At 40.4% G+C, this 25,358-nt stretch overlaps 2 protein-coding genes across 7 annotated transcripts in view; one reads left to right on the top strand and one right to left on the bottom strand.

Annotated features, from left to right (window-relative positions):
* Positions 1 to 85: 85 nt before the first annotated feature.
* On the bottom strand, positions 86 to 15,663 carry LOC134865217 (calcium uniporter protein, mitochondrial-like). The gene is made up of 8 exons (XM_063884686.1): positions 15,201 to 15,663; positions 3,774 to 3,843; positions 3,474 to 3,641; positions 2,408 to 2,512; positions 2,119 to 2,276; positions 1,764 to 1,967; positions 1,088 to 1,204; positions 86 to 362 (listed from the first exon to the last, which is right to left on the bottom strand). Exons 1-8 carry the CDS (start codon positions 15,306 to 15,308, stop codon positions 285 to 287), a joined length of 1,008 nt encoding a protein of 335 aa, XP_063740756.1. The 5' UTR covers positions 15,309 to 15,663; the 3' UTR covers positions 86 to 284.
* A 401-nt stretch (positions 15,664 to 16,064) lies between these two features.
* Positions 16,065 to 25,358, top strand: part of lef1 (lymphoid enhancer-binding factor 1) — a 93,847-nt gene continuing 84,553 nt past the window's right edge. For 2 of the 6 annotated variants that reach the window (XM_063883237.1, XM_063883236.1), the window contains exons 1-3: positions 16,069 to 16,116; positions 17,403 to 17,507; positions 18,589 to 18,689. In XM_063883237.1, coding sequence (XP_063739307.1) covers positions 18,645 to 18,689 — 45 coding nt within the window. In that variant the 5' untranslated portion in view covers positions 16,069 to 16,116; positions 17,403 to 17,507; positions 18,589 to 18,644. Of the gene's footprint in view, positions 16,117 to 17,402; positions 17,508 to 18,588; positions 18,690 to 25,358 lie in introns of all 6 variants that reach the window. The other 4 variants (XM_063883239.1, XM_063883238.1, XM_063883241.1 and 1 more) reach the window with 4 other exon arrangements.

Here is a 25,358-nt window from a genome sequence, read left to right as displayed (position 1 = left end):
GTGTCACTTTTTCCTTCCTCTAAAAGAAACTATTATTATTGCGTACAACCACAACAGCTTTCACAATAAGACAAAAGACAGGACATTCTCAGGAGATCGGGGCATTCTTTTTAATTCAATAGTTCTCAGTGTTTTTACTTTTCTCAAAGACATAATTGGCATCATTATCAAGACTGTAAACAAAACACAGAATGACATGGATTCCTGGTAAAAAGGCACCATTATCAAAATAAAGCAGAATATTTGTTTTTGCTCTGGAGCGTTTGAGTGCGAGTGACCATCGTTCACGGCTTCGCCTGGATCTGTTCGAGCGGTAGGTGAAATTGAGTCGGATTTCTCAGACGTCTCAGGTCCTCCTCCACCTGGGGCACAGAAAGCACAAACCATTTAATATTCTAACTAACTATTCAGCTGAATGTTTAGAAGGCAAGGGAGATTTTTTTAAACGACTTTAATCGTATTTTAACTTGGTTTTAGCCTCACAAGTGTCAAGAGTTGAGTTTTGGGATAGACTGCATGAAAATAGTTTCAGACACATTTGTTGACCTCTGAGTGATTCACTTACTGTTCATGAGGTCAAACTTGTTGTTTGTCACGTAATTGTATAGCATAACTAATGACTTCCTATCAGCCTCAGCCGAACTCTGCTTCTGGTTGTTATTTGTTAATTTTGACATGCTAATACACACTCACATTTAACCATTTTATCTGCTTTATCTGATAAGCATGTGAAAACTGCCCTTCTAATCAAGTTAGCTTGCAAAGATGAGCATTTTTGTCCAAGCAATTTCCCTAAGTAGCTGTGGGTGAGTGGGTGTAGATTTTCTTAGTTTTATTTGCACATAAATAGCTGCTAGTTAAGAACAATCACAGGCTTTACATTTAAATGTTTCTATTTGTATTGGATTAAATTGCTGAAGAATTGCTCAGTGAAATTTCAAAGTCGATATGTAATTTTGCTCTTTTACTTTTTGTAAGTATGAACATTGTTAAACTGAAGCTTCTTCTTCTCACTTTTCGAAGCGTCCTTGACATATCAGTGAGGAAGCTGTGAATCTAAAGTGTGCGTATTTGTCAACCAACCAACCTCAGCCAGCTCATCCTTCAGTTCATTGTATTTCTCCACGTTGAATTTCTTCCTGCCGGCCCCCTTATAAAAGTAATGCAGGAACTGTCTGTCTTGAACGTCTGGGTATATATAATCCTGAGGGAGAAGATAAAAGGTGGATTGAAATCAATATGGGGAGGAAAATAAATCTGCACACATCTCCATGATTTTGTACAGCAGCATATACACATTACATCTACATTTTTCAATCCAATTTCAATATAATATTCCAAATGTAAGAATGACAATGTGTGGTTTTATGGTCTACTGTTACGTGCCAAGAGACTTCAAGGCATGCCGCTCAGTGACTTCCTTGAGTATTGAAGTCGAAGGGAGTTTGCAAAGCAAGCAGCAGAGACAGAAAGTAGCGGTGCGCAGCAAATAAATGCTCCATCAATTTAACTCATATAAAACTCAAACACTGGTAGGCACATTTTGTTACCTTCAGAGAAAACCAGGCTACTGTTTACCAGCCTTTATGCTAGGCTAATCTAACTGCTACTGGCTGTAGTTCCTTATTTAATGTACAGACATAATATTCATACAGTTTTTATAACTGCACAAAAATGACATAATATTTTGAACTCCTTTGTATCAAAACAGAGTTAGGAACTGGAAAAGAAAGAGGTTTTTGTTTTTATTCCCTGAGACTTGCCTGTTTGGTAAGGACATAATAGGAGAAGGCTCCGATGCTTGTGGCGTAGGTGATGAAATAAGTGACGGGTTCCATGACGTCCCATGAGTAAACCCACCACGTGAGCCAGGCCAGAGCGCCGCCCTGCACAGATAACAGGGCCAGGCCGGTCCACACTACCCTGGAGCTGTGGAAGTCCGCTGAGCGGGACAGCTGAGCCTTCATCTGTCAGGGTCAGGCAGGGATACAGGAAGGAGGAGGTTACTAGCCAGCAAAACTAACAGGACAGAAATGGCATCTGTTCCTTTTAAAAAATGTCTCAAAACAAAACGTGACAAGGAGAAACAGAGGTGCAGATGTTGATGTTTTCCACTACCTCCTCCAGAGGGGTCAGCTCCTGTTTGAGGTTGTCCTGTCTCTCCAGCAGCTGCCTCTCTTTCAGCATGTGGTGTTCAGGCATGTGCAGCGCCGTGTGCAGCAGATGCACGACATGCTTCATGTCCTCCAGCTCCATGGCCTGCTCATTGGTACCCACTGCAACACACAGGGTGAATAAGGATTGGATAGTAAGAGGAGTCGAGACAGAGGGATAGCCGCTGCTATGAATCTGCTGCCTAACGTCGAACATCTGGACTGTTAATGAAAGGGGAGAAAACGTGTGGTACCCTTTTCAGGAGAGATGACGTTATAAACGGCATCATTGATTACGAGCTGGAAGTCCTTATCCAGCAGGCCGTCAATCAGCGTGGTGTGGGCTACACGCTCTCCATCTGTCAGAAGAGGAAAGATGTCCAACTCAGTACTTTATCGCAATGATATAACTTTATATTTTTATAGCACAGCAATGACCCATAAAGGAACTTCCTTAAAAGAGTAAATAATTCATCACTGCAAAACTGGAGTTCTTGTAAATGAACGAGACACATGGGGAAATCAGAATGATTGCGATGTTTCATAATACCAGATCTTTCCAACCTGTGTCCTCTTCCCTTATCAGCCAGCTTCTGAACAATGTGCCAGCTTGTGTTGCTGAAAAGAGAAATGGCTACTGGAAAAAAAAAACTGGTTTTTCCAGTCAGGGGCTGCTTCTCAAATTCTGCTAATTCAAATTCACAGCTGGAGTGCTGGACTGTTTAGCTGTAACATGAGGAAGTTCTCATTCTCATCTTACAACCAACACATACTGTATATGTTTCTGAAAACATTTGCGGAGAAAAATATGCAAAGCAGGAACACAATATGATTCTTGATCAGCGCTGCCTTGTTTGAAAGTTGAATCTAAGCCAAATGCAATTGGAAGCATTGTGGGAAAGCACAGGAATATACATTTTTTAATTAAAATGATCAGATCTTTGACAGCCTTATGCAATACTGGCAGGATATAAAGAGACTAAAAGTAACTCCAGATTCAAAGAACATTTCTAAAATGTTGTTTTCTTGTGAAAAACGGCATGCAGTTACCTCCTCATGCCTCTAAAAGTGAAAGCACCTCATACACAGGACCCATGCACATTAAGAGAGTACTCCACTAAGTTAGTCATTGTATATAAAATAAGTTAACGGGTTGTAAAAAAATAAGTTTGCAGGCCAAACTAATCAAGGCTGCTCTTCAACTTTCACTTTCAGCAACAGACCTGCCAAACCAGACTGCATTATATGGTTAGACTTGACTGACTAGAAGCTCAAGGATGACATCTGTCTGGGTAGCTAACACTTGTCATGTCGTCCTACCTTCGGACAAAACGGAGGCCGTGGCCCCGGGGTCCTCTCTCTGCAGATCTGCGATCAGGTCTCCCACACTCATCAGCATGGGTCTGAGGAAGAACAGACACTTCTCATCTCTGGAGGGCAATGGCACCTCCAGAACCAAGCGGCCATGTTTGTACTTCAAAGACACGTCTGCAACACAATGAGGAGGAAATCATTTTTATTTATTGTGTGCAGATCATCAGCACATAGTTTTTTCCCAGCAGAAGTGATTTTAAAGGTATAAATGGGACAGATGTTTGACATGTAGTAGCTGTATCTTACCACTGGAGAGAGCAAGTGTACTGTAGAAAAACGCTGGGCTATTTCCAAGCAGGGGCGACCTTTGTTGAACCTGGAAAATAAAAAGTAGTAATGAACAAAAAATAGGAACGAAAGAACCAGAACAAAAAGAAGAACATTACCAGCATACTCGGTTTGTTCTCTGTACTCAAATTGAAACCCTTCCCTTAGCAAACTGACAGTGTAAACAGACAAGGAGCATCCTGAAATGAAGCATGTCAGACAAGATCCACTAAAAATCATTCTGCCAAAGCACCACATCAACTGAGTATATCTGAGTCTTGGTTTTGCTCTCAGAGGGATTTTAGGTTAATATGAATGCCTATAATAACAATAGGCTGCTTTTGAAACACTTGACACCCACTTTATATGGTTTTCTAATCTGATTAAATGTGCTCCTTTTTGTGGATGCACAAATGTAATTACATTTAAACCATCAAAGCTTAATAAAATGCGAGTGTGCATCTCAGAGAAGTACTTTCAAGAGGGTACTGCTCATTATTCTAGTCAGCAGGAGTTCTCCTCTGGTCTGTACTTAACATTCTTGGGGTGTTGTGTTTTGTCCTTTACATGCAAAGTCATATTTTCAGCTGATATTTTAGGCCCCTGGGACTTGCTACAATTAATTTCCCAGGAAGCCATAAAAACAAAGAACTTTACTATCAGCCTGAAATTTTTATTATCAAACCAATCCAACCACATGTAGTAAATGAAATCACAATAGCAGCAATAAAGAGCTCTATAATGCTAATGTACATAATTGTATTTAGTGCCTCTACTTTGACATGTCTCCATGCTTTAATGTTCAAAAAGCTCTTTATTGTTCTCATGCTGCCTGTGCTGCAGCACCTCTTTTCACCCTCTGTCTGAAACCAGAACCCAGTCTGCTCTGATTGGTTAGCTGGCCTGTTGTGTTGTGATTGGTCAAACGATTAGAGATGTCCCGCCCCTTAGCCTATCCAGTACAATGTGTTGGATCACTAGACAATGAAAGTGCACTACTGTATGTGTTACATAGTGATGTCCCTATGTTACGGAAGTAAACAAAGGAGTTCAATGGAGGAAATTCAGTAAGGAAGGGGGGAGTGTGTTTAGAGAAACTCCCTCTGGAGGGAATTTTAGTCTTTGAAGACCATTTACACAAAAACACACCACACTACAGGAAAGAGTATAGATTTATGATATTATGCCCTTCAGTTTCCTACTTACAGCTCTGAACAGTTGCTTCCTGCTGTTGATACAGTCAGGCCTTTTGAACTTTAAAAACGGATTCCTCCGCAGCGAATCCTATTCAGCTGAGAGTCAAAGGGGTCCAACTGATATCTAGGGATGTAGCAGCCACTCTCACCCACCCCTTTGTCCTCCAGCTGGGAGTTTTCTCGATCGATATCACATTAAAGAGCAACCAGGGAGCCATCCATTTTCATGGGCTGAGAAAAGCAGAGAGGCCTTGAGGTGGTGGAGTTAATGCTAGATGTTCCTAACACCAGGTGATAGGACTTTAACTGGAAAAAACACACTCACATTCAGCAACAGGAAACTGTGTACATGAACAGAGGCTTCGGTGTGTGTAGCATAAACTATGAAGCCAACGACCAATACGGGAATACAGAGTAAAAGCATGAGGTGGAACAGAAAGAAATAGCATAATAAAAAGAAGTGACGACCACAGTTTGAAGGACAACATGATTTTATAAATACTCCCCAAAAAGAGCCGAGCAAAATGATCCAAATCGGACAAAATGTAGCTGTTCAGCTTGTGTGAGATCTCCAGCTGTTGTTACACAGCTGAGAGCTCTATCACCAACGCTTCAGCACACCGGCTCCCCATGGACACTGGGGAAAAGTATTTTTAGAGGATGTATGTTAATATTTTGAGACCAGTGAAACATTTCAAACGAATAGATACAAGCACAGAATTAAAGTGGTATCCAAAAGTTCTATACAGTTTATATTGGATATCATGGAAAAATAACATTCTTTGTGTTTTTTTGTATTTTGATTTGGTTCAAATCCATTTAAAATGGTTTATGGACAGTTTCTGATGGCTAAATTGTAGATTAAATACATGATTAGCAAAGTAATTCATTACCTGCACCAAAAATCCATACAGGTGTCAAGCATTCCTAAATATTCATTTGTTATATTGGCAAAAATGTCAGGGAGCAATGGGCAAACCATTAAAGACATTAAAGGGACAGCTGCCACGGTATAAATGGAATAGATAAATCTATGACAGTTGACCAACTTCATATACCTCATTGTCATCATATCGCCTACAGTTCCAATCCCCGATACCTAAAGGAGTGCAGGTATTCTGTGAGCTAATTTAGTTAACCCGTGAGAGCAAACACATTAGCAGTGTTCTAAAAAGCCTGGAGCTGCATCATGAGACTCCCCAACCGCTGCAGCCCGAGCGCCTCATTAAACTGAGTAATGCCGGCGCCGACAAGCCAACACACACAGTGGCTGCATGACAGAAAATGCCTATTCCATATTCCTTTGGTTATAAAACACCTCACGTAAAAGTAATTTATCCGGGGAGTGAGTTCAGAGACATTTGTGCATGAAATTGTGAAAACAGCAGATATGGTTCTAACCATCTGGAGTAGACTCTTTGTAGAATGTGTGTATACGTGTGCATGTGAGATCACTGACCAGCGTCAATTCAACGGCTGACTGAGTCCAAGCAGTCTTCATGCTACTTGCACACATACCAATGCTGTTCTAAATCAACCCAACGGGGCCAGCGCGGCAGATAATGACGCCTGGGAGCCGTGTGATGAATAGTAGTCCATTTCCAAAGTCATGCCGCCGGCCCTCTTACGACTGACTTAAGCACAATTCATTTCAAACACTGACCGACCTTTAACTCCTCTCTGCCTTTATGTGGCAGTTGCATTTGCTCTACACAGCACTACAATAACATCACAGAACAATTTGGCAATGATATATCTATAGCAAACACAAGCTTATCACATACAAGGGTCTGTTGATGGATGACGAGCCACCTGGCCTTGTTACACTCAATGATAGAAGACGGACACATAAGGAGCAACAATGCTTTTAATGAGCCCTGTGGGGAAAATCTGACTGCTGCTGTAAATGCATAGAGCTCGCTGTCGAACAACAGAGGCAATCTCTTACCATAAAGTGTCAACACAGCAGCGCTTGAGATAAATGCTAACATTAGTATACTGAATGACTACTGTCAGCGTACTGACATTTGCTTTCTAGCAGTACACACCAAGTACAGCTAAGCTGAATATCATTTCTTTTGCAAGTGTTTTTCCATAAATCAAAGGACTGGACACATTAAAGTTTTGACTGAGCAGAAAACTCAGGGTAATCAAATGTCATGGCCGTACATCTAGCAGGCAAGGGAGAAATCTCATACAACCAAACTTAATGGTGGAGCTAGAGGAAAGTCAGGTAATCACAAAAGTCATAAGGCTTAATCCTGCGGGGACAGAGAAATGATGGCCCTCCATTCAACAGGCAATGAAATATTTAAGGCTCTACTTTCATGGTCGAACCAAGAGCCCTGCTGCTAGTACGGCAAGAAAGAACATGGGTCGAATTAAAAGACAAAATATGGATTTTCGTACATTATTTAATGCTAAATGACTTGCATAACCAATTTAGGAACTGGCCGAGATCTAGTTTATGTTGCGATACAATTGTAAGTGATAACACAACTTACATTCATGTGAAGATAAATTATGGTCATGCATCTTCTTGGTCAATAATCTTTACCAAAGAAGATGTGAAGTAGACGGAGACTACAAGCCGTGCACACAAATGCAAGACAGTTCAGCGGGTGTGTTGCAAGGTCTACCATTTACCAGAGCAGATTAGAAATGTCCGACTACAGTGCTTTATATGATCTATGGTTTCATTTCTGCCACTCCCATGCAGGGGCAGACACACCCATACACCCTTCACGCCGAACAAAAGGACCGCAGGTCAAAGACTGTGCTGCCTGAACAACAACAAGCCCTTACACAGCAAACAGGCCAGTAACACGTTTCCATGCCCTGATGCTGAAACGCAGCCTGAGAATCCACACGAGGAATAACCTCACCACTGGCTTCACAACAGAACATCTGTTGCTTATCAAAACAGAACACCCTTGCCGATTAGACAGGAAACCAGAATAATCAATATTCACAATGCAGGGTGCTTTCTATGTATTGTCTTTCAACCATTCAGAGTCAATTGAGAGCTGCAGCGAACAACGCTGCACACCTGCTTGTCATCGCAAAAAATAATTTGCTCCCACAGAAAACAACCATCTGTATGTGTATTTACCCCCTGAGCCATATGTCGTTTATTCATGCCATGCCTACAGGAAGAGAGGGGGGAGAGAAAAATGAGCAATATGATGACAAACTGCCATCTCCCTCCTCTGCAGCGAGGCAGGCCGGGGCTTCTCGCAATAATTACTTATCATGGCGACAACAGATAATTCTCACTGCAGTCTCCAAGCAGGGCTATGTATGATTAAATGTGTCAAGTTTAAAATGTAATAGTAATTACTTTATTTGGATGGCCTTAGATATTATATGGGTTCCATGCAAATTGATTATGGCGGTTGTATTGGGATTATAGTGCATCACTTTCTGACGGTATAAGTGCAGCGTGTGAGAACAGCCAAGATAATAATGTAATGACTTCCAATATCTTTCAAGCATGCCTCGAAGCAGGAAGCTAAGGAAATTGAGTGAGGGTGATAAAGGACCGAAATTTAAGGCTGCGATGAAAAACGAAGGCTTCCAGTTTGAGAAAATTGAGTTCTTTCCCCTTGCCGTCATAGGAACACCAAGCAGTGTACCATGAAAACAATTTGCATTGAAGCATTTGTCTTCTGCTTTCCCCCGTTAATGATGCAGTCGAGATGGGACGACCAAGAGGAAATACGGTGCGATGGAGACGACTGCTGTATAATGGCATGAGGGTAGCAGGAACACAAGGTCTATCTGTGATACATTTTTCACACAAATGGGGCAAATTAAATGTTTGGCAATCAACTAAATCCTAAACGGGTAACCAACCGAGGAAACTATAGATGCACAGTATTACTCCTAATTAAATGCGAGACTTCATTTATTCAATTCGTGCTGGGAATGTTTGGTCAAGAAGGCCTGAAAAGTTTCTGATAGCTGGCCAAATATTTACTCTTCCACGATAAGAGGGCGGTTGTTTGTTGAAAGACCTTCTCATCTGTGTCTTCACTGCAACCAGGATGGGTGGTGCAGGATGATAAGCAGGGGCAAGTCTTTATTTATTTATGAGAAACTCATGAGAGGAGGATTCTTGCTCTTACAGTGGGTAACAACTGAGCCCACATCCTCTCTGCTTAAATCGGCTGACAGTTTTTCAACCTGCAGCAAAGCTTCACACATCATTTAGACTTGAACTTTCATGAATCATATTCCCCTTTGGTTAGGCATACTGTCGATGAGCAATGCATCATCAAAGGGTCAAGCAAGGACAAGAAGTACACTGCATGAATAACTAGATTACTGGATTAGAAACAAAGTTCAACTTATTTAAAGAGGCCCTATTATGCAAATTTCAGGTTTCATAATTGTATTTTTTTCCCCAACTGTGACTTGTTTACATGCTTTAATGTTCAGAAAGCTCTTTATCTTTCTCATACTGCCTGTACTGCAGCACCTCTTTTCACCCTCTGTCTGAAACCAGAGCCCAGTCTGCTCTGATTGGTTAGCTGGCCGGCTCTGTTGTGACTGGTCAACCGCTCATGTCCCGACCCTTAGCCTATAGCATGTACAATGTGTGAGTGCTAGCCAATAGAAAAATGAGTTTTAAAAAGTGATGTCACTATGTTATGGAAGTAAACAAATGAGTCCAATGGAGGCATTTCATTCAGAGGGGGAGTGTGTGGGAGAGAAACTCTGGAGGATACTTAGCCTTAGGATTTTAGCCTTTGCAGACCATTTACACAAAGCTATATAACACACTACAGGAAAGGGAAGAACCCAAGAAGCCTAATAGGGCCTCTTTGAACACACAATAGGCAAAGTCAAAGGAGTATAAAATAAATGAATATGCAATAAAGCACAACGCACCTAAACAGGTTTGATATGGGATTGTTCAAATCAAGACCTCCAGGGACATCTTTGTCAGGATGTGCTGGTGACAAGACCGACAATAACATTAGGTCAAGAATGCATGTTTTCTATCCGACCCGCTATGCTGACACACTGAATTTTATCTGTGCGCATTTCTTAAAAGGAATCAATAACGGCTTGGCTCAAGCATGCCTCAGCCCTGCCAGAGGTGACATTTTCAAATATCTCTAGGTGACTGATAATCCAGAGGAGCTTAACATACTGTACACATTTCAAGTGTTGCATTACAGTTTCTTACTGTCATTTAAATTCTACATTTAATTCAATACAAATGTATAATTAATCTACTAAGGCAATTTGATTTTGCCCAGGTTCAAAGAGACAGCCGCTGCTTGATGTTGGCAAGACTGAACATTTGCTGATTTACATGCACAAGGAAATATGCAAATGATGTTTTTGCAGGAAGGTGTCTGGTCAAGGGAAGGAATGCTGCAGTATTGACCCTTATTGTCATTTCACAGATGGGAAGGCTTTGACTGTAGCTTTTTGCAAACGCTGCTTTAAACAGATGGAAGAGTGTGTGTGATTTGTGTATAAACTTTATAAATTGCATTTAAACCTGCCTTCAATCTGATTACACTGCGAGTCAGACAACCTCCAGATGTGTTCTGATTGCACTCCAGTCATAAGGGGCTTCTGCTGCCTCTACATCTTGCAGGACATGCATTTTCCCCACACACACATTAGATTTTTTTCTTCATTTCCATCTTTACTGGACAGCTGATGGTACAAAAGCAGAAAACATGGGGGGCTATGTCGTGCTACAAACGTGCCGAGCTGGAATCATGTGTAAAGAGAGGTGTGGTTTTGTATTTAGTTAGCTGCTTAGTTACTGGTTCCTTTGACAAAAAGGTAATTTTGTCAATACAATCAGATCAGGCAGAAGTCAAAACCATGCATTAGGCTATACACTTTCTACACTACGGACAGACGACTTTATATCATTATCACTAAGTTAAAGGCTGAATCGATTTCTGGGACAAGTACTCTCAATTAGCCACTTGATAGCGGGTCAAATCCATAGACTGTATATATATAGTATGTGTGTATTTAAGGTACATTTACTCTTGAACGAAACATAAACATCTCTTGTCAACAGACCTTGTTTCAGGCATCTAACCAAAAACATATTGCCTTCCAGACAAGGGAAGTGTAAGTGCAACAACTCTAACTCACATCTGGGTTTTCGGACTCATTAATGCATCCCTCCGTGGAGTCAAAAACTCTGCCACATTAATTCTTTCACGCCAGCTGTGGAGGAAGAGTTTTTCCATACCAAGCAGCAGTGTTCCCACGATCCAGAGCTTGTTATCTACAGAATCAAAAACAATTCTGACAGGCTCCCTACAGGTAATGTCATATGCTTCTTCCAGGGCTTCATTTCTATTCTCTTCCTGTGTATATGCTGCTCTCATAAAGTATGGTCTCTGTGGTATGGCCAGACTTGACGCTGAGACACTGGCAGTCATGCTCGCTGGAATGAAACCACTTCTAGCTTGCATTATAATGCCGGGGCCACACAATAAAAGATGCAAGACAGCAAATGGAGCCCGCTGTCAGACAAAACTGTCACTGCTTGCTCCAGCTTTCTTGACGTTTTGGGGTTACGGTTTCTCTGGAATAGTCATTTATCTCCATGTCAGGCATACGTTTTCTTATTATTCTATGCACAAACTATGAAGTACTGGCTATTACAACATCATGTTTGCCTCCTGATTTGGTCTTGTTGTCTCTTGAAACCCTGCTTGTACATGATTTGTTTCACAATGAGCAGCGTTGTTTTTCGCTGCTACAAAGAACAGAGTTGTATTTTGGGAAATAGGCTAGGTTGCAATGACATTACAGTCAAACGAGACTTGGCATCAAGTAGAAAGGTACAGTATGTAAGGAGTATGTTTAACCTGCTAAGCTGCTTCTGCTAGTCCATCCCTGTCAAACATGGAATATATGTGCCTTTCAACACATCCACAGCTGTATGTTTTACATGTTGTGTGTTGTCAGAGCGGGTAGTTTTCATGAGCACATCCAGGAGCCACAGAGGGTTTTTTTTCACTACAGATTTATGACAATAACTTTAATATCACATGTCAGTCATTGTGCACAGCCTTTGCTGAACGATCTGAATATAAAAAATGCTCCAAAACGGATGACATTGGGGATATACTGTAGGTTAGATACACAGGAGATACTGCTAGTACAAGAAAGCTCTCGACATGCTGACAGGCATCTTTTTTCACTTATGAAGAAGCTTTCCTAATACGGTTCCTTTCTATACCCTTGTTAGCCTCTTTAACCTTTTCTTACTGGATGCTCAAAAGTGGTAGTGGTCCTTGTTTCATCTATAAAATGCAAACTACTGAGTTTCCCACAATTCTGAGCGTTCGTATCACACGTTCCGGTAACTACAGTCAGTAGACAATGACGGGCTGCTTCAATACAAAATCAGTTATGGATGTCTGCACTGAGTGTTTGGCAGGTCTATTAAGTTTCTCTCAGCACTTCGGCCCTGCTTAGTATCGTTTCAAGCTCATTCATAGTACACCTGTAGCATTACAATGGTGAGTATAAAAAACAAGTGTATTCTCTGAGAGCCCCATCACTCACTGGCATAAAAGACTCATTCCCAAAGGCTTCTCTCATGAAAGTGAGAGTGTTTGCCTTGATAATATTTTCAAAGTGGTGCTAAGGACATCACAAAGGTGACAGCAGATGTTGGCAAAGGTTTTACGATCTGTGGATGATGTTTTATTTAACAGTCTTTTACAATAATGAGACTTTTCTCTGACTACCAACAAGAGCTGCTGTGAAAGTAGGGACAACGTACACTCGATTCATAACTCACATCTACTTGCACTGAGTTTTTATAGTTTTCTGTTACACGGTGGTATAGCAGCAGCGAAAATAGGATATATTCAATTTGAATTGGAAGAAAAACCTTTTCAGTTGCTTATCCACAGCCTCTGGAGTGATCCCTGTTATTTCCCCGGCTAACACCGCCTCCTAGATGATCTCATTTAAAACGGACAACTTGCTCTCTGTATTCCTAAAACTGGTTTTGTGTGCAGCAGTATTTATAGTCTGTCTTTTCAAAAGCCTGTTTAAAACAAGGTGTTGTACCCGCCTATTCAAAACAGGCTGCCTTTAAACCACTCCTTTGAACACACTCTTGACCTGAGAGTGTTGACCAACATTTAGATGTCTTTTTTTTTTTTTTTAAATCAACCTTTGACAAGATGTTATATTTAAAAGCCCCCAGATAGATATTGAAGCAACTTTTTGGGCTGAGTGGAATTTTTGAGTCAGTCACTTTCTCCCATGGACTGACATTGGGACATTGAGACCCAAAATCAGCGTGTAATTTTTATTTTCGGGTAAAACAACAAGCCGGTATGAGCACTTGAATAGCCCTGATTTAAATCATTATGTACCAAAAGCTGTAAAATGCGCCAATGGCGAAATTCCAGGTTTGTATTTCCTCCTTCATTAATTTGATTGAGACAAGACCGGATGCAGCGGTTTAGAGTTGGGGTTTAGGAAAACCAAAAGTGCACTTGCTCTCTGGGCCCAATACGCGGAAGATCCACTTTGGCTTTATGTGCCACTGAGCAGTTTCATAGGAATGAACCAGACCACACTTTTTAACACTGTAGTTCTCCTTTAAATCAGATTATACAGCACTGACTGAATAAGCCCTTTTGATAGTCCAGCTGTCTATTCAATAGCAAACAGGCTGTCGTACAGTCTGTAAATTATGGTCATCAGGGTGGCCACGGGGTTAAAGACATTGACCCTTGTTAACTTGCTAAATACACTGCTTCCACTGTAAATACAGTCAAAGACAGAAATAGCACAACATAAAAGTAGTGACCTGAACATAACCACATGTGGTTGAAAAACATTTGGACCATACAGAACTGACCAATGAGTAAGATATACGATATACATTAAGATAACATAAGATATTAGGAAATAAAGGCTGTGTTCAGTGTCTTTAGTCGTAATGGTCAAAATGGGGATTGCTGCTCCGTGGGTAGCTTCAACAACACTTGAGAAGAGTAGAACTGACACTAGGATTTTATATATGATTCAGTCTAAAAATAGAGCTCATCTTAGTCATTGTTGCATGCAGTGACTCATGACAGTTTGCCCATCTAACATAAATAACCCCCCATCCCTCAAAGTCTAAGTTAATATTCACTCAGTGCAGAGGCTGGCGTTTAGCACTACAGTGTGCCCTGGTCTTCTTGCACTTGCAAAGATTTTGCCGCCTGTTCGGGAATCAGCCTGCTCACGGCTTAGCTGACCTCTACAATTACACAGGATGATGAATGGGTTATAAAATGAAGGTTTAACTGGCTAATTTAACAGTTCATTAATAAAATGAGTAGAACCATACTACAAAAAACCCCTGGTGATGCCATCAGGGGTTTTACTTCATGCAGCACAATGCACATTACATTGATTTGTGAGGATATTTACCCAGCATCTTTTACTATGGCTAGGACATGAGGATTACTAGTGTTGATCTATACAACCTGATGATGCACTTTTCCAGCTCCGGATACAATGCAATATTGACATTTATGCTGTAGGCTGCAAGGTATAGCAATGTAAGAGATGTCTCTAAGGATTGTCTATAGAAAAGCAAGTCTTTACTTAAAGATTAGGCTATATTTAGCAACCAAATCATGATGTCTTTGTCCATGAATGGCTTCCTTGGAGGAGTAATTGAATGAACACTGCCTTTGATGAAATAATGTAGAGTAATGATCAGTCCTCCAAATCTTTCACGGCTGATTAGCTTGATCAGTCACGTTTCAAACCACTGTAGAGCTAGGTAATGTAGGCTTGTTGAATAATGAATGGGTTATTCTGTAAATCCTTAAAAATTACAGCACACAGAAATAGAGAGCACAAAGTGACAGAGAGAGTTGCCTTTATCCACTGAGTGTTAGAGGGACTTGCGAAAAATGTATAACCTTCAACAAGACAAGTAAAAACAATGTTAGAATACTTCTGATTTTAGACGGATCAAGTAGCCCGAGTTTTAAAAATACATCTGGTTTAGACAGTGCCCTCCCATTACTGAAGTTAGCTATTCAATTCCCAGTGTACCAAAGTATATTGTTGTGCTCAGAAAGCAGGAAGCCAGTTAATCAACCCAAAATCCTGGTTAGTTAACTAGTTACATACGTCGGTGTAACATAAGCAAACCTAAGACGAATTAGAGTAATTAACCAAAGTATGAATTTACCTTGTGAAGAAATGTAACAGGACGCGTAGTTTTGAGACTGCAGTGAAGAGGCTGAATACTTCCCAAAAGTCTCGCCGTAACTTTGCCGACCATCCGAACCGAAGCCATCGTTAACCCGTTTTTAGCTGCGTTTTTCGGGCATACCGGGTGGAGGTACTTCCACAAAATGAGCCTTGGAGCCCGGGGTTCCTGGTAGAAACGGGCTTGTGTTTTCGCTGTAAATAAAAACAGACGAGACGACAGCTACGGGACAGAGGGAGGTACAGCCCCGCCTGTGCTGCATACCATTTCCTCCTCCTCCTCTTCAGTACGGTCAGCGTCCGTGCCAAACTCCGCTTCCCTTTTCCCCTTCTTTTCTATTTAGCATGAAGCAGCCTGCAGGGAACAGCTGAATGTCATGTGCTGTCCCAACCACGGATGACCAATACACACTCCATACAAAGTGCGCATGAGCTGTACAAAGGGTTATCAAAATGAGGCTGGAGGACCCTCAGAGGTCTTCCTACACATTTCACCAGGGAGAGAAGGTCATTGCACGTTTAAGAATAGGACACACAGGATTGTTAGGAACCGGAAACTGTCAAACATATCTTTATATACTACCACAAATATGACGACAAGAGAAGGGTGTTTCATGGTTAGTTGAGGAAAAACTCAGCCTTTCCTTGGGGAATCTGCTAAGGAAACCGTCCAAGTATTCAGCCTTTCATTTAAAAGAGCAACCAGAATTATAGAGAGAAATAGGTGGGTTTCCCCCCCCCCCCATCTGCTGCTCCACACTCCGGTCCCGTAGGTGGCAGTAATGTACCTTTCCGTTGGTAATCCACTGCCATCAAATATCGTAGAAGAAGAAGAAATGCCACCACACCTGTCTGCCTCTGTTTTTGCGGCAAATACCAATTAGCCTTCACGAAAGGTAAGCTAGGTTGGATATCTTTTGATGAAACCTGGAATGATAAATGGCCTACCACTGTGAATGTATTGTTGACACACAGGAAAATAAACCAACATGTGTTAACTCAGGGCTGCCAACTCTTACGCAAGTTTTCGTCCAAAAATAAATATAAACATAAAATAAAGTGAAGAGCAGACTGAGCAGTCTATGAAATGAGACTGGCCTACGAGGGCACTTTTCTTTCTCCTTATATTTGATTACAAAAAACTAAAAATAAATCTCACTCCAAGCTGAACTCAAACGTTACAGTAGGAGTCCTGGTTTAGCGGTCCAACGACGCTGGTCATAAACTCGATAAGTCAACCCATGCCTTTTTATATTGTGTTTTCAAACATGGACAAGACCACTGACAGCGTCATGTTTCACACAATAAAATGAAACTTTAAAATCAGACTAATTCACCACATAATCCAGGCTAACAGCAACATAGATGCAGCAGCACAATTCAAGTTAACCTATAGGTTTCAAATGTCCCTGTCCAAACTAAGAAAAGTGAGTTTGGCTTTAATGGCAGTATTTCATCATATGATTGTGTGGCTGGCTAAAGATGTACCTATGCTGTGTTGTTTTAAACGTGTCACATTGGATACCTTGTCTGCAAACCAACTCTATAAGGGTACTAATAAATTAACCAGAGGTGGGAGAAGTAGCCTACTCAGATCTTGTACTTGAGTAATTACCAGAGTGTATAAATACTCTGTTAAAAGTGAAAGTCATGCATTCATAATGTTACTAAAGTAAAAGTATTAGCATCAACATATACTTTAAAGTACCAAAAGTCAAAGTAGTCATTATCCACATTGGTCCATTTCAGTTTAATATATCTGATATGTCTTGATTATAATTATTGATGCATTAAAGTGTTAAAAGCTGGTAAAGGGGCAGCTAGTTGTAATGACTTTACTGCAGGGTCGCTTGTGAATTTACTCCAGGTGTAACTAAAGTCTGATTTAAGTGTTGATTCATGTCATTAATCCAAACTCAAGATAATAAATAAATGTAATTGAGTAAAAGTACACAATATGTGGTTACTACTCAATTGAAGTGGGGTAGAAATACAAAGTAGAAAAACATTGAAATGCTTAATTACACAACTGGACTTACACAACTGAAAATAACCTGAACCTGCAGTGAGTTAAGTATAACAGGACCTGTTCTGATTAGGTTGTGATTTTTCTTTTTACTTCTCTTTTCTTTAACTTAAATAATATTAGTTGTGTTTCATTTGTTTCATGGACTTTCCGCAGAAAATACAGACCACTGATTTGACTCTTTCTTCCCTTCAATCCCTTGGATGAGTGCCATGCCTCAGCAAATTCCCATCCCTCCTCAACCTCCAGCAGCCATAATAGGTAAGAGACAGTAAATTGAAGCTGAACGTTGTTGAAAAGTAATGCCCACATGTGTTTATATGTCCTGAAATAGCTGAATAATTTAAAAAGAAACATAACTTAGAGTAGACGTGTTGTATTAAAAATGTAAGGGCACACAATAATTATTATAATTTTATATAATTAAGTACCAAATCTTAAAATGAGAAATGATCCAAAGTGGCTATTTTCTAAATAAAATGATGTATGTCGTTGGATTATTATATCAATATGAATGAATGTCATATAAATCTCACAATTGGGTAGGTTACAGGTACTTTTCATCAATGCATTGCTTTGGTCTGGCTTTACTCTTCTTTACTCTTCCCTGCTTGGTTACTCACTCTTTGAATTTACTGACTATGCAAAACAGAAGGTGAGGCTTATTATCATATTAAAAAAACGTGCGTTGTTACACAGAGAACGAAATATGGGCGCGATATGGCACACTTTCCATAGAGCAGGCCCTTCCAACACGTTGATCACTGAGGCTGGGTTCCATTCAGAAATACACGTGAAAGAATATGTATTTATACTTTCTTTCAACAGATTTAGAAATGATGGCAAACTGGGATAAGTTACAGTTGAATTTAAAGACAGGAAAATATATCTAGACAGAGAAATGAAAGAAAATAAGCATGTAAAACATAGACATTATATTAGAGTGTATAGTAAACAACAAATGTTAGAAATAAGAAATATATTTACAATTTTACTACAAATGTGCAAAAATAGACATAAAAAACACATACTACAATAAAAACAACAACGAATTAGAATTAAGTTTGTACAATTTGAACAATAAATCAAAGAAATAATAAACATTTAAACATTAATGTAAAACAACAAATGTGAAACAAATTAAAATAAATAGCAGAAATCGAAACATAAAAACCAGTTATAAATATATGACAATTCAAAACAACATATCACTGTAAAAATAGACCCCAGTTGTATTTTTACACTTGTATCTTTTGTGTGCAAAAATATTAAACCATAAACACCTGTGTTGATCTGATCATCAAGATACCATTGAATATAATACGTTTGTGTTTTGTATCAGGGTTTCTGCTGAGGAGCCTGTGATGGTGCCAAGATCGAGGATCAGTCGATGTGAAGATGGATATGCAAGACGAAACTGAACACCACCTCATTCAACTCCTGGTAAGACAGGCAAACAAGCCGATGCCCCCTTCACTTTATAAAATGTTGCTGTAATCCTGTACATTACTTGCGACTAAAAAAAACTACAGACATACTTTAACTCAGTACCTTTTCTCCATAATGCATTCTGTCCAACAATGCTGGCCAGTCATACAAAGATGAACAGTGAAAGTCTGACTTTTGTACTGCAGGTCCAATACTTTCGCTTTTATCGCTTTTATTATAGTCACCCTCTTTCGGCCTAAACCCTGTCAGGCAACTACTTGGGTTAATATCCCTTGAAACGAAAAGCTTTCGAGCCCTCTCATTTGAGAAAGCATAGTGTTTATTTAAGTGTTTGTGTGGAAGTTGGAGAAACAAAGAAAGCACAATCAGCTTCTCTCTTTAATTCACTCATTGCGGACATTAGTTTAAATTAAAATACATAAACCTGTAAGTGTTTATTGGCTAAGAGCCTCTGTGCATGCTTCATTTAATCAGTCTGACTGATGACTTGAGTTTTTACACAAACCAAATTCTTCCCTGAGTTATAGGTATGGACTTGTTTGTCCTTTTCCTCCAAACTAATCAATGAACCCTCAGCTGTTGTCAATAGTGGACCAGAGTTATGTGCTCTTGGCTCTCAATCCACAAAAGCTTATTAATATTTAGGCATTTTACAGATAAGCTGTGCATTTGGCAATGTGAGCCTGGTTAATAAGGTCTGTTTAACTGAGCTCAGACAGACAACATGCTGATTGTCTTTTCACCTGCTGACTTCTTAAGCCGAACATATCTAGCTTAAAGCACACTCTAGAAAAACATTGTGTGGACTTTTGAGAACATGTGTGTAGTTTTGCATCATGTTACAATATACTACAGTCTGTTGTTTGAAAGGTGTGTTACGGTATGAAGAGTAACTGTTAGTGGACCTGTTTTTTTATTTAAATCCCCTTTGAGGCCATAAAACAGCATGTTCCCTCTAATGAGCTGATGCAAATTGAGTCATTACCTCTCTCTCTGAACCCCGAAAAAATACAAATTCTATTAAAACAGATAACAAAGGAGAGGAGATATTATTCATAAAAAGTGATTTATTTTTCAGACTTCCTATATTTCTGTCATACCCTACAGACACCAGTGCACTGAATGCAGTATTGTTGGTTAAAATGATCACTTTTTCCAGAGAGAAAGATGGATGTATTCAATATAGGGTTTTTGGCAAGAAAGGTGTTTTTCTGTCCTGTTTTGTCACACTAATGAAATTGCAGATACAATTCTTCCCAGTTACTGTATTTTTTTTCCAGGTCAGTCATTGTATATCACCTGCTGCTAGATTTATTCTCTCCTATTGGCCACAAGCTGCAGTAAGACTGCATTCAGTGTTCCTGTTTAATTAAGTAATTTGGAAGTGTGCCAATTTTGTTTCTCATGAGCTGGTTAATATACTTTAGGTTGGGAGGAACTGCACTTTCATAAATCAATCTGCTTGTGTAGGGATTTGTCTGCAAGTTCATTATGAAATGGCATTGTGAGGCACGCTGTGATCTTATAGTTGCGATGACAAAACACTTTGAATCTAAGTTATGTCAAAGTGTCTGGTTTCACCTTCTTTTTTGGGCGGCAAAGCTGGAGAGGTGCCAGTTCTCCTCCTAGGCCACTGCCGAGGTGCCCTTGAGCAAGGCACCTAACCTCTATCTGCTCCCTTGGCGCCGGGTACCTGGCTGCCTCTCTGTTCTGCCACCTCTCCTCTGCATGTGGTTGTGTGTGCATGTATTTCCTCTGTGTTTGTGCATGTATATCCTCTGTGTGTTTAATGTGTGTCAACACAACAGAGTAGAGAAAGCAATTTCCCTGTAAGGGATTAATAAAAGTATGTCTTCTTCTTCTTCTTCTTCACTCTAGAGCTTAATGTTGTTGTTAGTTGAGTTGTTATGAGATGATTCACAGTGAATTATTTGTTCCACATTGTAGGTCGGATGGCCCTTGGCTAAATGACTCACACAGGGCTTGGTCAAAGCTGGATGAGGTGAGTGTGTGCATTGTGTTTGGGAGGTCTGTATTGTTTAGCAGAGGGAGGCTGCCCCCTTGTGCACAAAGAGGAGCATTACAAAACCAAAATGCACAATGAATACATCACAGTAATGCATACTCCGTACAGCTACTATAGAGGCACTGAACTCATACAAAAAAATACAGGATTCACTCGTTCATCGTAAAAAACAACAACTCATCACCTTGTTAAGGTCTGTCTGTTTAAATTACTAGAAAGGATTAAAAGGGAAGCTTCACAGATTTCTATAAGGCTTAAACTCTGTGGATATTTAGCACCATCTTGTGGTTTCAACGAGTCCTCCTTAGTAAAAGTTTAAAAATGACGTAAGACTTTCTAAAATGCCCTGTAAGCACTAGTGTTTACTGTGTGAAACAGGATGGTTTTACTGACATCACAGACAAAATAAATCACATATTCAGGAACACGAATAGTTTCAAAGAATGATAGATTTAAAACCAATTATTTATACCAGCATTTTTCCTACATTTCTTGCAGTTCAATCTGCACATCATATAAAATCCCAACCCCTGTGTTCAGAGACTCTTCCTCACATTGAGGCACACAGACTTAGAGATTAGATAACCCTAAATATCTGCAGACTGTATCAAAAGCTTGTGTAAAGTGATAGATGAATCAGTCGAATCTGTTTGATTTAATTAGGTGGAAAGACATACAGAGAGAGAAATGCTTATACTCAGAAGAGTCTGATCAATCAGATGTCTATGCTGAGTATCTTCTTCTGTGGTATTAGTAATCACCATCCACATTTTAGAGACTTCTACATCTCTCTTGTTTTACCACTGGAAGTTGTGCAGGTACAGTACAGCAGGAAGCACCTTTGTTCTTTGGTATAGTTAACTATAGTTGAATATAAAGTCCCTCTTGGAGGTGTTCATCTTTTATGCTTAGCAACTTAAACATTCATGTATCTTTTTGTGTCTCTGATGAACAGGAAAAAACTCCTTCACTGTATATTTACATGGTGGAGGCTTTAATTAGCTGCAACAAGAATAACTAAAGGCACTGAATCCTTACTATTTCATTGTTATAATTGTACTTTTTCTGAGGATTTGTTTTTACATTGCCATGACATATTCGACTCTTCTCAAAAATATTAAAAAGCTATAATATTTTCCCTTTTTTTAAGTCAATAAAACATGAAAACTTCGCCCCGGCCGTGGCACAACTGGCTGGGGCACCTGCACCGTACGCCGGCGACCCGGGCTCGTTTCCCGACCCGTGGTCCTTTCCGGATCCCACCCCGACTCTCTCTCCCACTTTCCTGTCACTCTCCACTGTCCTATCCGATTAAAGGCAAAAAGCCCCCAAAAATATTTTTAAAAAAACATGAAAACTTCCAAAGGGCTGACATATGTTTATTTTTGCCGCTATACCTCCCTCACTCATCCATAGTAGCAGTTGAACTCTTGACCTGAGCTGCTGAATGTCTGATGTTTTGATATTTTGTTATAGCTGATGCTAGCAAATCAGAGTGTCTTTCTTTTTCTTGCCATGGTCCTACAGGCCTCTGATTCAGATCCAAGGTTTCTGGGGAGTGTGTGTGTGTGTGTGTAGTGTGTGTGGGATGAGCAGAGAGTGCAGTGCTGTCAGAGTCAGAGAGGGACGGCTGTTGTTTGAAGTGCGGGGGAGTGCGGCGTCGAGGTAATTGTGTCTGACGGCCGGCGATAATGATGAGGCGCAGATCAGATCAGCTGCAGATCCCCTGCTTCCCACCCCCCGCCGCTCGCATTCACTTTCCCCCTCTCTACTAATTGACCGGGCTGCGTCTCCCCCGGGCCCCTTTGTTATTATTTATTAATAATTCATCACTAAATAATTTACACCCTTGGACCAGCACTGTTAATTGAGTCGGGTGCGGTGGCAGCACTGATGAATGTGTGTAAAGGGGAAGAAGGGAAGTGGTGTTTAAAAGTATAGGAGGAAACGGGAAGTGGGCTTTCCTCGCCATGTAGGGCATCAAAAACACGGGAAAAAGTTAGTTGGTTATAGGGATGAGGCTTTGAGGCAACTGGACATTTCACATGTTGGCTTAGATATAGTAGGAATATACACTGCCCGGCCCAAAAAAAAAGGTCACAAGCCTGTGGGGGGCAGTGCTATGATCTGGGGTTGCTGCAGTTGGTCTGGTCTAGGTTCAGCAATGTGCCCAAAGAATGAGGTCAGCTAACTACCTGAATATACTGAAGGACCAGGTTATTCCATCGATGGATTTTTTCTTCCCTGATGGCAAGGGCATGTTCCAGGATGACATTGCCAGGATCCATCGGGCTCAAATGGTGAAAGAGTGGTTCAGGGAGCATGAGACATCATTTTCACACATGGATTGGCCCCCACAGAGTCCAGACCTGAACCCGATTGAGAATCTTTGGGGTGTGCTGGAGAAGACTTCGCGCAGTGGTCTGAATCTCCCGTCATCAGTACGAGATCTTGGCGAGAAATGAATGCAAGACAGAAATAAATGTTGTGACATTGCAGAAGCTTGTGGAAACGATGCCACAGCGAATGCGTGCCGTAATCAAAGCTAAAGGTGGTCCAACGAATATTAGAGTGTGTGACCTTTTTTTTAGGCCAGGCAGTGTATCATATACTGTTTATCATATAGGGTGTGTGTTCAGGCATTTTTTTGTCTTTGACATTTGACAGATTGTGCACCTCCTCAGTTGATTAGATGTGTGTGTGTGTTGCAATCGCACCATAGCTCACTAATAGCATTATGGTTCCCATTAGTTGCAAGTTTTTGCAATTGGTAGTAAAGGAGTCATTTTAATGACATTGCGATTAAGTAAGGAAGCTTTAGAAACGAAACAAAAAGTTGCCTGACCGCTTGCAGCTTCTCTCTGATTTATTTTGGGGTTTTGGACTATTTGTTGTTTGAAAAGTTGTTTGAAAAGACCATTTAGTAATGGCTCTAAACTAATTAATAGTTAAATAATCATTCACAGCATGTCGTTTCCTTTGGTCTCCCTTTCTGTCTCCCTAACACTTTCATCAACAAAAGCAAAAAAACGACCCTATAGAGACTGATAAGTGATTGAAATGTAAATATGAAGCTCAGCTATATGCTAATATAGTGTATATATGGAAAATACTTATCATATTTTCATTTGTAATGTAATAGATAACAAGAAACGGCAGGACAGAAAGGCCACAGCCTGTGTATTTGTAATGTTATCTAGAGAGCGGATCCACCAGAGAGCACCAACACATTTTTCATTTCAACGGTTACGTTTCTTTTTTTCCATTGCATATATTACTAACTCTCAAATATAGCTAGCTGCCTCAAACCTCCAGTGGCAAAGAGACTTAAATATGAAGAGGATGGTGGTTATACAACTGTCATCTGCTGTTATAAAATACAAGGAATACCCAATAAAATGGAACCAAAACTCATTAAAGTCACATTGAAATAATTGTTTAGTTATAGAGCCCAGTATGTGGGATGGTGCCTGAGAATAATGAGTTTCCTCAGTCTGATTATAACCTTGCGTTCAGCAGCACAGGCGTCCAGTAGAGGTCAGCATCCGATCAGCAGAACACCCCCCCACATAAAGTGCAGCTGCTCCATGTGTTTGTATGGCTGCAGCTAATTTGGAATCGCATGCTTTGTTTGTGTTCAATTATTCATGCAACCTTTCATTAACACCCTAAACAAATACAAATTGCACAGCATACAGGGAATCATGGCAGTCACACTGAGCCAAGAAATGTTTTCTTAAGAAAATGCCGGCTTGCTGATTTGTAAACTCGCTTACTGTATAATATTACCGGGAAACCAACATCCTCGCCAAAACCCACAGACCGGCTGTTTCTCTTTCTGCTTACTAACTAAGTTTGCAAGTTATTAATGCACATAAAATATGAAAAGGTCAGATTTGAGTCTTTTTGTTGCCTCTGGCCCAATCCCTCATCACACTGACTCCAGTGTTTCAAATCTGAAGATTAATTGAATCTGGAAGAAGTTACAAAATCATTCTGTGTCTTTTTCTCCCCCCTTTTCTTCCCCACTCTGTTCCTCAGACTCAAACACTGGCACTGTGTCGAGCCACTTGGGCAATGCTCGTCTTCAGAGCATTGCCTAGTTGCTAAATCTCTTTTAAGCAAAGCAATATATCAAAAAAATCAAAGCAATCAAAGCAACTCTGAACCCTGTCTTTTAAAAGTTTAGATTTTTTTTGTACGGGGAAATATCTGGGTTGGAGGGGGGAAAAATAAGTTTGATGGGAAAAAAAACCCCCTCTCCCTAGTTTGTGTTTCTTCTGGGAATGATGCATCTGAAGCTGTCGACAAGGTCCATACACGTCTCCCGCTACCATGCAGCAACATACAGACCTGTCTTTCATGCTGTGGCGGTTTGGGACCGGAGAGGAAGGGCCAGCAGAGAGGAAGCTGTCTAGTCGAGCTCGGTGTATACACTGCATGTATTTTTGTAGACATCGCTGTAGACTTCACTTAATCTAAGAGTACATCAAAGCATCCCTTGCTCCTCTTCTCCCGCTAAATCCTGCTCTGGTCCTTATTACCAAAGTGCTCATAAATGCCTTTGGGGAGTTGAGAAGAGGGAAAAAACACAAACAAAAAACAAACATGTTTGCTTTTATCTTTCAAATAACTAT

Source organism: Eleginops maclovinus, chromosome 5 (assembly GCF_036324505.1).
Source record: "Eleginops maclovinus isolate JMC-PN-2008 ecotype Puerto Natales chromosome 5, JC_Emac_rtc_rv5, whole genome shotgun sequence".
Lineage (NCBI taxonomy): Eukaryota > Metazoa > Chordata > Actinopteri > Perciformes > Eleginopidae > Eleginops > Eleginops maclovinus.
Note: the sequence above shows the minus strand (reverse complement) of the source record. Positions and strands in the feature narration are given on the sequence as shown.

Excerpts from the sequence above, each read along its gene's own strand:
- LOC134865217 (XM_063884686.1), bottom strand. The coding sequence starts at position 15,308 with ATGGCTTCGGTTCGGATGGTCGGCAAAGTTACGGCGAGACTTTTGGGA. Across the intron at positions 3,844-15,200 it reads CTGTTACATTTCTTCACAAG|GTTCAACAAAGGTCGCCCCT; the intron begins GTAAATTCATAC and ends TTTATTTTCCAG. Across the intron at positions 3,642-3,773 it reads TACACTTGCTCTCTCCAGTG|ACGTGTCTTTGAAGTACAAA; the intron begins GTAAGATACAGC and ends ATTGTGTTGCAG.